The 12,737-nt window shown below is 36.1% G+C and overlaps 1 protein-coding gene across 1 annotated transcript in view; it reads right to left on the bottom strand.

Annotated features, from left to right (window-relative positions):
• The window catches only part of LOC124357597 (afadin), a 302,603-nt gene that overhangs the window by 243,421 nt on the left and 46,445 nt on the right, over nucleotides 1–12,737 (bottom strand). The window contains exon 2 of the mRNA XM_046809519.1: nucleotides 3,860–3,988. Coding sequence (XP_046665475.1) covers nucleotides 3,860–3,979 — 120 coding nt within the window. The 5' untranslated portion in view covers nucleotides 3,980–3,988. The remainder of the gene's footprint in view (nucleotides 1–3,859; nucleotides 3,989–12,737) is intronic.

Raw genomic sequence — 12,737 nt, 5'->3', positions numbered from 1 at the left:
ACGAATGTGTTCTATTAACTGTACGAACAAACTCTTGAAATAATATAGCTAAACCGATATGTATACTACTTCAAATAAATTTGAATGAAAATTTTATAAATCATAAACACACTACCCCTTTTACACAGTTTTTTGAATGGAAGAACTTTAGGTTTAAATTTTAGTCTCGAATAGTAAATGAGCGATATGGAGGCAAAGCAGGAAGGAGATTGTTGGAATTCAGTACGAAATAAGTCCATTTGAAAATCTACATCAACTGATTTCCAAGTTGCCTCGATGTTTATGGGGCCAAAAGGAAGCTATCTCAGAATTCGTCTATGAACCCTGCTAGGTGGGGCAGAATCAATGTTGAGACGGGAATTGCGATGATTCCTTTTAACTTATAAAAAGGGCCTGTACATGAACGCCCTTATGAATAATTAAAAGATCTTGTAGCAGATATTTTAGAAATTGTTCATCGTTGTCTTACGATTCAATCTCTACCGTTTAACTTGAGAAATCCTGGCCTTCTTATTATGCCTGTCAGTGGCGTGGCTACCTTGGGTGGCACCCGGTGCGGAAGTTGGTGGTGTCACCCCATCGAAAATAAAAAACAATAAATTTTATATGATAAAGGTCATGGATATAATATATATTTTTCTTTTTATTATCTTTCACTATAGAATAATACATGTTTAAAAATTCACGCCAACCAAACACAACAGACTTCACGAAACAAGTGAGAAATGTTGCAACTGAAACGTCAAAGATCGCGACTATGGGACGGGGAGTCCCCCACGACAGCGTCAGGCTCTTTTGCAGGAATCCCCGAATTATACATAGAGGTGAGCTAGTGCTTGCTAGTGGAGGAATCCCCGAATAAGAAATTGTTGTGCTAGCGAATTATTTTTTGTTTGTACATTGTTCTTAAAGTTGAGAGACCGGGTGGGTGTTACCCCAAAAAAGGCGACACCCGGTACGGCCCGCCTCCGCCGCCCCCCTTTCCTACCCCATTGATGCCTGTTACTACTGGTACAAATATTTAAAATTAACTTTCGTCTTAATTATTTTAAAAAATGCGTTACTTTTTATCCTGGCTTTTACTCAAACCTTGACGCATATATTTTCAGATAATTCTATAATCTTTAACAATTCAATATTTCAAGTCAGTCAATTAGTGATAAACAGTTACCTCCCACACAGAGCTCAGGACGACTGGTAGGACGTTCCTACTCGAAGAGCCACCACTATATGAAAAGTGCAACAAAGGCTGGTAACAATCAAGAGGAGGAAACAGCCACTTGAGCGGCGCGGCGCGGTGCTGTGGTATGTGTATGGTACGGTACACAGCGCCACACTCCATTAGTTCTTGATTGGGACCGGCAATGCTTCCGTCTTGTTGTCGGAACGCTATTTGTTTGGCGATTGGGCCACTCGACACACGCACACGCACACACGCACTACACCTGTTGGCAGTTCTCACGACCTGCATTCAAGGTTGATCAGTCAAGCGTCAAGTCCCAGCCTATCTCAATTAACAACACCTGAAAGAGCTAAAAGCTTGTGCCATTACATTCACAATTCAAATAAATTAATGTAGGTGACTTTTTGAACCAGTTTCCTTATCTTTTATACATTGGTCAGGCAGACCACACAGTTGTCAGTAAAGGCGCAGGTTGAACTGGTGGCGGAGCAGAATCAGAGGTATCCGAAAATGACGAGAGGTTACAGATTGTAATGTTTCAAAGCTGTAAAAGCCATACGAAATCTAAACAGCCTGATAAATAAATGCACATGGTTTGTTATTTAAATTAGATACTTCAACTAGAAGTGGAGAATGGTAGACTATCTAATTATCACAGTAGGTTGTATTTTAAGTTATGTATTCCAGATGTATGTGACTAAACTAAATTAAAATGTTAAATAACCATAGTAGTTTCAAAATATGTGTTGTAAAGTGTGAATGCTATTCACCTATTGGATATTACTTATACATATTACAGATTACATATTATAGATTTCGCGAGGCATATCGTTTTCAAAGAAAGCAATATAATACTCTCATAACTGAAGAAGAGTTTCTTTAGCGTTAAATTGGATGACGGAAATGCAGAGGGAAGGAACAGTTCTCAATCCGTTAGCACCGATTCCGGAGAGTTGCGACAAAAGCGCGCCAAATCGTACCGGCTCTACTACGGAGAACCGGTTCCAGTGGTTGCCCGACGAACCGAGCCGAAGTGGGCCAAATCACAGCGGCGGCAACAGTCGAGTCGTGGTCAACGTGATGTCTACTCCACCACTTTCCTCGTCCGTTCTTTCACTTTCCACCTCCACCTGGCTTCTTGTGATATGATATGTCACACGACTCCTTTACTGTCGGGTTTACAATAACTGTTACGTCATTACGATATGTATTAATTGAATTGACAGTTATAACAGATTCAGACTAAACAATTGTTTTAAATGCTACTGTTTTTTTTATTACAAAGGGGTTTTCCTGTTTTGGAGCATGTCTAAAAATAAAATTGAGATAAATGCATGGCATATCTATTGTTGTGGCACATGAAATTTACAAACACAGTATATATATATATATATATATATATATATATATATATATATATATATATATAATACTCTACATAACTAACTGGCAACAACTTAATTATGTTTTAATATGTTTAGCTGAAATTTCCCTACGCGGTCACCACTCTTCATACATTATGTACTTCTAATATTTTTTCTAAATCAAAATATGTTAATTTTAATTGAAACAGTTTTTAAAACATATGCAGAAACAAAGTTATTAAAAAATTTAATACTACTTACATACAGACAAACATCGAACATAATATAAGAGTCAACATAAAGATTTATGTTTAAGAATATGTAATTTAATCGCAGAGTGATAATACCAAGTTAACGTTTAGAAATTAGATTACGTTGTCGTGTTCTCATATCACAAGAACTACATAAAAAACTCAACATTTGACGACAACTGTCAAAATGTAACAGTTAAAATACTGCTGTCTCTGGATTAAAGTAGACTAAAAGTAAATGACGGCCTCTTATAAGGAATCACAACGACAGTGATCACCTTCAACAATATTGAAATGCATTAAAACAAGCCAAGTTTAAGTGACTAAGTTAACTTGTGGAAGGAAGTCGACTGCAAGTTTGTTCCCAAGGGAAACACTGTGCAGACAACTTGGCTCGTTATTTTAATTTAGTATAAACAATGGCTCGAGGTCTCCTCCGTTACAATCTTGTAACCAATCAGCATAAACCGTCGTTAAACTTTAAACTTAAACAAACCAAACACATTCATAGAATTCATTTTTTTTATTCTTATACTGAGAAAATGTATGTATTTATTAAATTAGTTTGTGTAAATGTGTGATCTCAAAATTATTCATACATTGTTTTCATGCCTCAAATCAAGAGGGAATTTACACCGATCAATGCACAATCCTCCACGTATGTAACTGAAAGGGTGTAATAGAACTAGCATTAACAAATCTCGTAGAGATAGGCATTCATTGTTAAAAATAGTTATTTATAATTTGACGGATGTATAGTATAAATCCGTTATAATGATTTATTATCATTTTAAATTCCAAGGGTTACATTTAACAACATTTTGACTTTAACTTGATATTTCATGTAATGAGACTATAACAATAATATTTTCAGCAAAAGTTACTCGCTTTGAATTTCACTTACATAGCAATGTTACTGCAATACTCCACTATATGGGTATTATTTTTTTATTTTTCTAGAGAACTCAGGAAATTCAATTTTAATGGGACCGGCTGCGGTAAAGGTGTTATAAAATCCTTAGTGATGTCTGCTAACACAAGTATTGAATAATTGTACTCACGTCGTTGGGCTCAGACAGTTCAAAGAGATCCAGGCGGTTGGCGTTCCACTGGGCGATAACACTCCGGAGTGCTTCCCGCTCCTCGGTCCGCTTCACCACCATCGCCATCTCGGGATTCATCCTGCCCGGCTGTAACATCAGACACCACATGTGACATTGCGACAGTAATACAGGAGTTTATGGCTCAGACAGTTCAAAGAGATCCAGGCGGTTGGCGTTCCACTGGGCGATAACACTCCGGAGTGCTTCCCGCTCCTCGGTCCGCTTCACCACCATCGCCATCTCAGGATTCATCCTGTCCGGCTGTATCAGACAGCACATGTGACATTGTGACACCAATACATGAATTTATATCTTCAAATAGAAAAGTATCTTGAAACTTTGGGATATCGTGTCAGCAGTGGCGATTCTTCAGATGTTTTAATTGCTTCTTAATTGTATTACGTGTATTTTTTACGTAGCCTACCTAACTTACAAAAACATGAAATATATTGTCTTTCTTATAATATATTTGTGCTTTCTCGCAGAATACTTAAACAAAATCTCAACTAAAGATCCCAAGGGATTTAGATTCCTCTTCTTGAGTTCAAAATCGTCCATCGAACTGCGTTCTTCCACGTCACAGGCACAGATATATCCAGACCAAGCGATTCGGTTCTCAATCTATTTTATCAATAAATCGCTGAAACTACCGGAGATTAATTACAATGTGCCACGCACTAAACCAGGAACACGACAAACCAGAAAGCCGTAAGTCGTGAAAGAACTAAAATTCGATCCAATTCTTTCAACCTTCTCGGCTTAACTTTTCCAAGCTAAACTGAGAAAGACTAGGTAGTAGAGGAAGTGCCAAACGCTGCTAGTGTATAATCAGACTTACGTAATAATGAAAAGCTAACAACTCTTGTTAGTTCACCGCTGCGGCTCCATAGCATAATTATGGTCCATACCAATATTTTCAAAGCCGAATAAAATTTAATTGGCGATACCCCTAGAGCATTGTCAATGTTACTCAGAACGTATCGACCTCAATATTGTTTTCAGTTTCAGGATGTTACAATTACTATACCATTACGTAAAGACTAACGTTCCATTCTGGTACGTTACATCAGGTGTTCAAAGCCGAATAAAATTTAATTGGCGATACCCCTAGAGCATTGTCAATGTTACTCAGAACGTATCGACCTCAATATTGTTTTCAGTTTCAGGATGTTATAATTACTATACCATTACGTAAAGACTAACGTTCATTCTGGTACGTTACATCAGGTGTTCAAAGCCGAATAAAATTTAATTGGCGATACCCCTAGAGCATTGTCAATGTTACTCAGAACGTATCGACCTCAATATTGTTTTCAGTTTCAGGATGTTATAATTACTATACCATTACGTAAAGACTAACGTTTCATTCTGGTACGTTACATCAGGTGTTCAAAGCCGAATAAAATTTAATTGGCGATACCCCTAGAGCATTGTCAATGTTACTCAGAACGTATCGACCTCAATATTGTTTTCAGTTTCAGGATGTTACAAATACTATACCATTACGTAAAGTTTAAAGGTTATTTTTGACGATGGAAGGATTGTGACGATGTAAGATTTGTTTATTTTAACTTAGTTTGGTAATTATGTATTAGGTTAGTTCTTTACCTGAAGAAGAGATCAGATTGCAGATCTCGAAACGTAGTGTTACTGTTTGTTTTCTTGTGTCACTGAACGATGGCAAATGTCCGGAAAAATCCTGTTTCCTTCATTACGTAAAGACTATTTCATTCTGGTACGTTACATCAGGTGTTCCAAGTCAAAATAAAATGTAAGCAACAATTTAATCCAGCTACTTTATTTGAAGAAGAATGCAAGAGCAGTCACAGACATGCACCACTTAACGCAGTAGTGGTGAAGGTCGGCCAGGTCTGGGTCTGGAATCCTTGTCGACCGATGCCTAGCAATCACACTAAGTATCCGGCGCCGCTCCCGCCCACCCTTGACACCGTGAGCGATGGGCTCATTTGCCCGCCAAACTAAGGGTACCCACCCTCATCGCCCAACAAGGCACAGACATCCCTCACCCTAGATCAATCGTGTCTGTGGATACCTACATGGATATCTATGCCTATGGCGAAGAGATACATCAAAAACATTATATTTCGTTAGATTTCGAAAAATGTTATATTTCTCTCGGCGTGATGCCTTTACACTTTATACCGAATCACCAATAAAAACTTCAGATAACCTACACGGAGTGGTACAAAGAATCCTTAAGGGCTTAAGGAATAATCTTAAACGCATATAACTATGTACATGACTACTCCGTAGTATATTCTGTACCCAATATTGTGTATAGTAAATACTATACTTTCCCAAATTAAAACAGTTTAAGGTTAGATCGTAGTCCTAAACTCTAAATGGTTCACGCATGAGAGCAAAATTAAAGGTAGGATTGACAGCTACCCACGGCTAACGAAACATTCGTTTATAATAATCATTACTATATGCTAAATCTTTGTAGCATAAGCATACAAGGTTAAAGTTATATTTCCCCTCCACAAAGAAAGTAAACTAAATATAATCTAAACCTTTTATCTTTATTACCTATCAGAATAAGTTTAAGATTATCCTTTAATAACTTTATCATCGTCACACATAATTTTTAAGTGTTTGCAAAGTACATCCATAAGGCTGCCCCTTATCTTCCCATATTAAGAAGACTAACATTCACAAGATAAACATTTAACAATGTTTTTTTATTAATAACTAGCTGTTACCCGCGGCTTCGCACACAATCTTTAGAAAAGTCCTTATATTACTTAGTAAAAGCAATTATGCGCGATTAGCCGCGGGTAATAGCTAGTTCGTCAATACATTCGTAGTATTTTATAACGAAAACTCTTGATTTTCAATAAAATACCAATTACAACCAGATACCCACGGCTTCGCACGCGATTTCCTGCAGAAAAATTGGGACATAGGAGGCATATTTCTTTTGAACGTCCTTATTACCCTTCTGAGATAAATAGTCACTGAAAGATACTCCAAGCTCATGAACTATTTAAGATTTAAATTTTAAAACAGTCTCAATATGCACTTGTGAAATAACTGGAATTTTTCTCTAATATTCTATGATTTTTGTATACAATTGAACTATATTAGCCCAGCGTGGACAGGAGTCAAAAGTCGAATTCATTTGCACACATACGATGTAATAAATGATGGCGCTCAATGTAATTTTGAAATGAAAATAGGCATATATTAGGTACATATTATTACAGTCTAATGATTATGAGCTCCAGATGTTAAACGAAATTGCGTATGGTTTTTATTTTATTGAAACAAAATTTGCTGATTCTCTTAAGCTTACTTTATGCTTTCAAACTATAAATGTAAAGAAATTTAAAATCGTAATTAAATTATATAAACATATTTGTTTGTCGCATTATATATGTTTACAAAGAACAGCTGATTAAATTTGAACAGGCTCTTTCACTTAATAACATATGTTTGCTGCAATGCATTTCTTACGGGTATTTCCGTAACTTTTAGAGACCAGTGGGGCGGAATCCTGAATCGGGAACGGGATAAAAAGTACCCTATGTCCTTTTCCCAGTCCTTAGCTACCTCCCTACCAATTTTCAGCCAAATCGGTTCAGCCGTTCTTGAGTTATAAATAGTGTAACTAACACGACTTTCTTTTATATATATAGATAAACTGACCTCTTTTAAACATTTGTTTACTTATGTATTTTTTTATTTATGTACTATAACTTATGTTTACACATTATAACTATCACAAAACAAAGAATATAGTACAATTAATTGTTTTGTTATGACAGTTTAGAGGATGTTTTAAAAAAAATGTTTTAACATGTTTGTAACAATAGAGTTATTTCTTTAGTTATAGTTAGATATGTTCAAGAGTCGATAAATATTTGGACAGAGGGTCCTCCAGCATCAACAAACAGAAAAATCGATTCCTACATGTTGTATATTGTTAAGATTATAAATGAAGCTATTTTATTTTTAATGAGCCACCAGTATATAAACAGCTCCTTATGTGCCATTATTACGAAGTAACTAAAACTGTTTTGGTAATGTCTGATAATTTTGATACAGTAAAACATTAAAGCAGGTAGATTCAAATTTGTTGAATATCTTCACAAGAAACCGTAATTGTAAATTTGGTATCATAATAATTTCCCATATAACCGTTAAAATCGTGGGCCTTTATTTTACATCGAAAGCTATAGATAAACATCAAAATACTGATGTGAAGACAAATAGATTACACCACGAAGGTACAGTAGTACTGATTACCCGACCAATCAGCGTCGGTCTATCTTGGTCAGCTTGACAACTAATCTCACCGCTCCCCTGCCACCCCCGCCCCCAACCCCTCGTCATCCACCGCACACATAAGTGGGTGACAATTATGTCTTCGATGTCGGTTAATAGCACAATTAATTATAACCAATAATACTTACAACGCTGTGAATACCATGATATTCAACTCGTATAAATTACTTCGTACAAGATAAAAGATTTATCGTAACAAAAGACGACTTTTACTTAAAAGTACTCAACAAATGTAAAGCAATTAATAATTTGCTATACTGCATTGAAAAAAATTGACGGAGCACGAACAAATTTAATGGGGTATTAAGCTACGAGAAATTATCAAAAGTAAAATAAATTTAAATACACAAACCAGCTACTGCTCATGATAACGGACAAGCTGCGATCAGTATAAAAACTTACATAAACAATCAGCACATGCATTTTCACCCATCATAGTACAGAACTGACAGTAATGACTGCCACTATAAGAATATCACACAACTATGTAGCCACGTCTCTAGTCTGTACAATGTGACGCGTCCAACTGTCTACGTCTGGTACGATACGGGTACAGGGTCTACCGTTCTGTCAGTCACCAATAACTCATAGGACTGTCCACCTTTACTGACCAAAGTGACGCCTGGCTGACAGGGGTTGACGGCTGGCTCGCTGTAGGTGGCCGTTTCCCTCAGTATTGATTTCTTCTGTGCATAAGTGTTGCCCATTTGAATAAACTAAATTTACATTCAACCTACTTTATCCAAGATCGAAAAAAATTGTGTTAGAAGATGCGTTGAAAGTCATATTAATGTCACAACATCATATATGAGGTAATAATAGTTTATTTCACACTTATTCGTAAACCGCCCAACAGAACACTACTGAATATTCAACATGTTCCTATAACAACATCAAAACGAAAAATTACCCAAAATCCTTGAATCCCTACTGCGTAAATGAGTTAAAATTGAAATATGTTTGATTTCTGTCAAAAACGCCAAGTTTAACACCTAACAACTATTACAATCACTTCAAAACATCACGCTTTCTTGTGGATATCTTAAATAACCGCAAAATTTATTTTCAAAACACTAGAGTATACACTAAAGACGTGTCTTAAAATGTAAAATGAAATACTTTAAAAATTCTATTTTAATATTTGGAGACTAGTAAAAAAAAATAAGTTAATGAGCTTCGAAGACTTTCTTCCAAATTATATTAAATACAATCCGTTTACTGAATCTAAGAACGTATTGTCAAAGAGATCTAACTTGGAGGTACCGGAAACTGTATTCGCGTCTATGTAAACACTACATACGGCCTGTACACACCGAAATTAGCCAATGCCGATACCGGATATAGAGCCTCGTGTTTCAGACAAAAAGCAAGATCAAAGGATAAACGAAAGTTTGTAACTTTGTATAGTAACATTAGCATGAGAAAAGAAAGGAGGAACTAGGTACTAACAGCTGTCGTGTGGGTGGGTGTGTGGGGGAGGGGACTCAATGACAGCCGCGGGATTAAATCACATTCACAGCTGATCCCTCGCACTGCACAGAACTCTTTCCCACACGGAGGAGATTACATGATTGAACGAACCATTTCACAGTTCCTCACTTCTCGTGTTCCTCTGTCGTACCTCATCTGCATGACAGGAAACGAAACATTTCTTCTAACTAAATAATGTCAATAGACATTTTCTCGCATACAAAAGCGCTCTAAACAATAATAGTAATGTTATGGCTGATGTAATTATAACGTACGGATAGTTTCAAAATACAACTCCAAAATAAATACGTAGCTATTTTTATTTTCCAAACTTGTAATAATTATTTTATTATTTTAAAAATATCTATTGTTAGATACTACACGTACTTAGTAATATTAATTACTGCTTTACATTTTAATTAAATTCTTCCAATATTGTCTTTTATACCCACAAATTAGGAAACTCGCCAGGTAATTTAGCCAATAAAAAAGCCACAATTCTGATGAAAATCTGTTAAAAATCGTTCTAATATTTTATTGCGTATGAAAAACTTATTTGAATTTGGTTTAAGAAATTAATATTATATTTTCTGTAGTAAAACATTCAATACTTATATAATACTGTATGTGTTATACATAATTTCAGATAAAGTCTGTGGTATCTAGAAAATTAAAATAATTATGCTTTAAATTTTTACATCTAAAAAATAATGTTACTTAAGAAAAAAAAGTTAAAATTTGGTTCAAGAAACAGGATTTAAAATCTGAAAATGTAAGCACTGCACGGTACTCACAGGCAGAATAAATACTAACACTACGAACTATGTTGGTGGTCCAAATCTGAATAAACACTTTATAAACTCACCGTACGGTGTAAATAAATGCGATCATGCTATTCACGTGGTACGCGCGGCCAAAGGCGGTGTGGCGGGGTAGCGCGGTAGGGTGGCGACTGGCGGGCAGAATAGCACAGCACAACACAATAGTATCCGTGACACCGTGTAGGGGCGCAGCGTCGCCGGTCATTTGAATACAGGTGCCACTCAGCTACCCTCCTCTGCTGGCGTGGAGTGTGGAGCACCACAGATTCATCACGCTCAAGTCCCGGTCGTATATCACACAACGTAATAAATGGCTAAATCAAATTTTGTGCAGATTTCAAACGCAAACGATTTCTTAAAAATCACATTTTCGTAGATATGAAATCCAATTCGGGACGAGTAAATGTACCCTTCATGACGTACACACACTGATTAACAGTAATACATTAAATAGGACGAGGATGTTGTTATCTTATCCACGCCTACTTCAGCTAATGAATGGATAGGCCAAAGAAAACATTGTCATTAAGTAATAACTTTGTTTGACATTAATTGTCGGTAAAAAATATACAGGTAGAAAATACATTTGAGTATACTAATAGCGGGACTATATGATACTATAATTCTACACATTCACTGAATAACCACGTGTTGTTTCGGGTAGAAAAAAAAAGAATTTAAATCTGAGGGAAGGCCTAACTTGTCATCGCCCATAAAGAATAGGGCAGTCATATTTAAAACGAAACTATTCAAAAACGAATTAAACTGGGCAGGCGTAATTTTAAATAATCTAATTATTATACAGGTCAAATAATACAATAATGTTGTTATGCGTATTAAAATTGACAGTCGATTTAATATGCAAAAGCGTCACCACACGTTATCACTCAAACCACTAATGACACTGAATTCAAACTTTAAAAGTCCCGACCATTTGTTTAATGAGTTTCTAATGTCTGAGAAGAAAAGTTTCAGGAGTGCGGAAGTGTAAAAGCGCCGCTTATTTACTCTGCAAATTTCAATAGAAGCAAAACGATGTCGAGGTCATATCTGGTCGCATTACATAGCACTATTGAATTGAGACATAAAGCAGTTCACCGCCACCGACCAGTGCCGTATCTGTAGGAATGGCAGGACAGACTCCTGCACCCCCCCCCCTCCTCTTTGCGTAACAATGGAGTGAAAACACGTAAGGAATGGTGAGGGGAGGGGAGGGTCACTTGTTTGCTGGGAACACAACACAAAATAATTTGGATCATTCACGGCTTATACGTGAAGCGTGGCTCATTCACTGGCCAACCCTTGCTCGCTCTAACCCTCAATCAAACCACCCCTTCCCTCATTTCACCGTTGTGCCCTACTTGTTTTTTGACTGCCTATTAAAAAGCCTTTCATAATCTATTGTGGGGTGGTTTTCATATTCAAAATTATAATAATGGCTTATGGCACCACTTCGGTGTCTTAATCAATTTTGGAGAGTGCTATGAATTAAGAACCATGCCAAATAATACAAAAATGCGAAATAGGAACTAAAATTCATTTGGAGATTTTTAGTTGTACGTAATTATAAAATTAACTATCCCTGAGAAATTGTTTCAATTCACGTATGCTTAATAAATGTAGCGTTCTATCATATTCCTAGTCCTGAATGAATAATGTCTGACAAACTTCAAGCTCTTACGTTACCAAAAAAACCTTTAATTTGTTCAGCCCTATTCCTTCTGCTGATTTAGTGACAGATACATAAATAGCGATGTATTGTATTTTCTTATAGCAATTCATAAACATTCATGTTTTGGATATAGTGGACTATCTGAGGATTAAAGACGAAAGCAATGAAGGGTAAAGATGGTCCTAATTAGGAAGTGAATCGACAGCAGCATGTTGTGTAAGCTCAAGACCACAATAGCGATAGTTCTTCATAGTTTGCTACCACGACACTCGCCTAAACTTGGTACTCATCAACATTAGTCGTCCCGAAACCTTTACCATATAAGACGAAATGGGTATATTTTGTCCTTGTACAATTGGTATAAGCAATATAAATTCTTTATATAAAACACAATTAAATGTATAGAAGTAGACACAGACGAGCGTTTCTCACTTTATCAGATTTAACCACTCAAACTAGCTCAGTATTAATTCGCCCGAAAACATTTAAAGCATAAATGGACTTTATTGAACGTGCTTATTACTTAATTGTACTTGTTAAAAGTTACTGAAAAACTTAAAATTAT

This window comes from Homalodisca vitripennis, chromosome 3 (assembly GCF_021130785.1).
Source record: "Homalodisca vitripennis isolate AUS2020 chromosome 3, UT_GWSS_2.1, whole genome shotgun sequence".
Classification (NCBI taxonomy): Eukaryota; Metazoa; Arthropoda; class Insecta; order Hemiptera; family Cicadellidae; genus Homalodisca; species Homalodisca vitripennis.
Note: the sequence above shows the minus strand (reverse complement) of the source record. Positions and strands in the feature narration are given on the sequence as shown.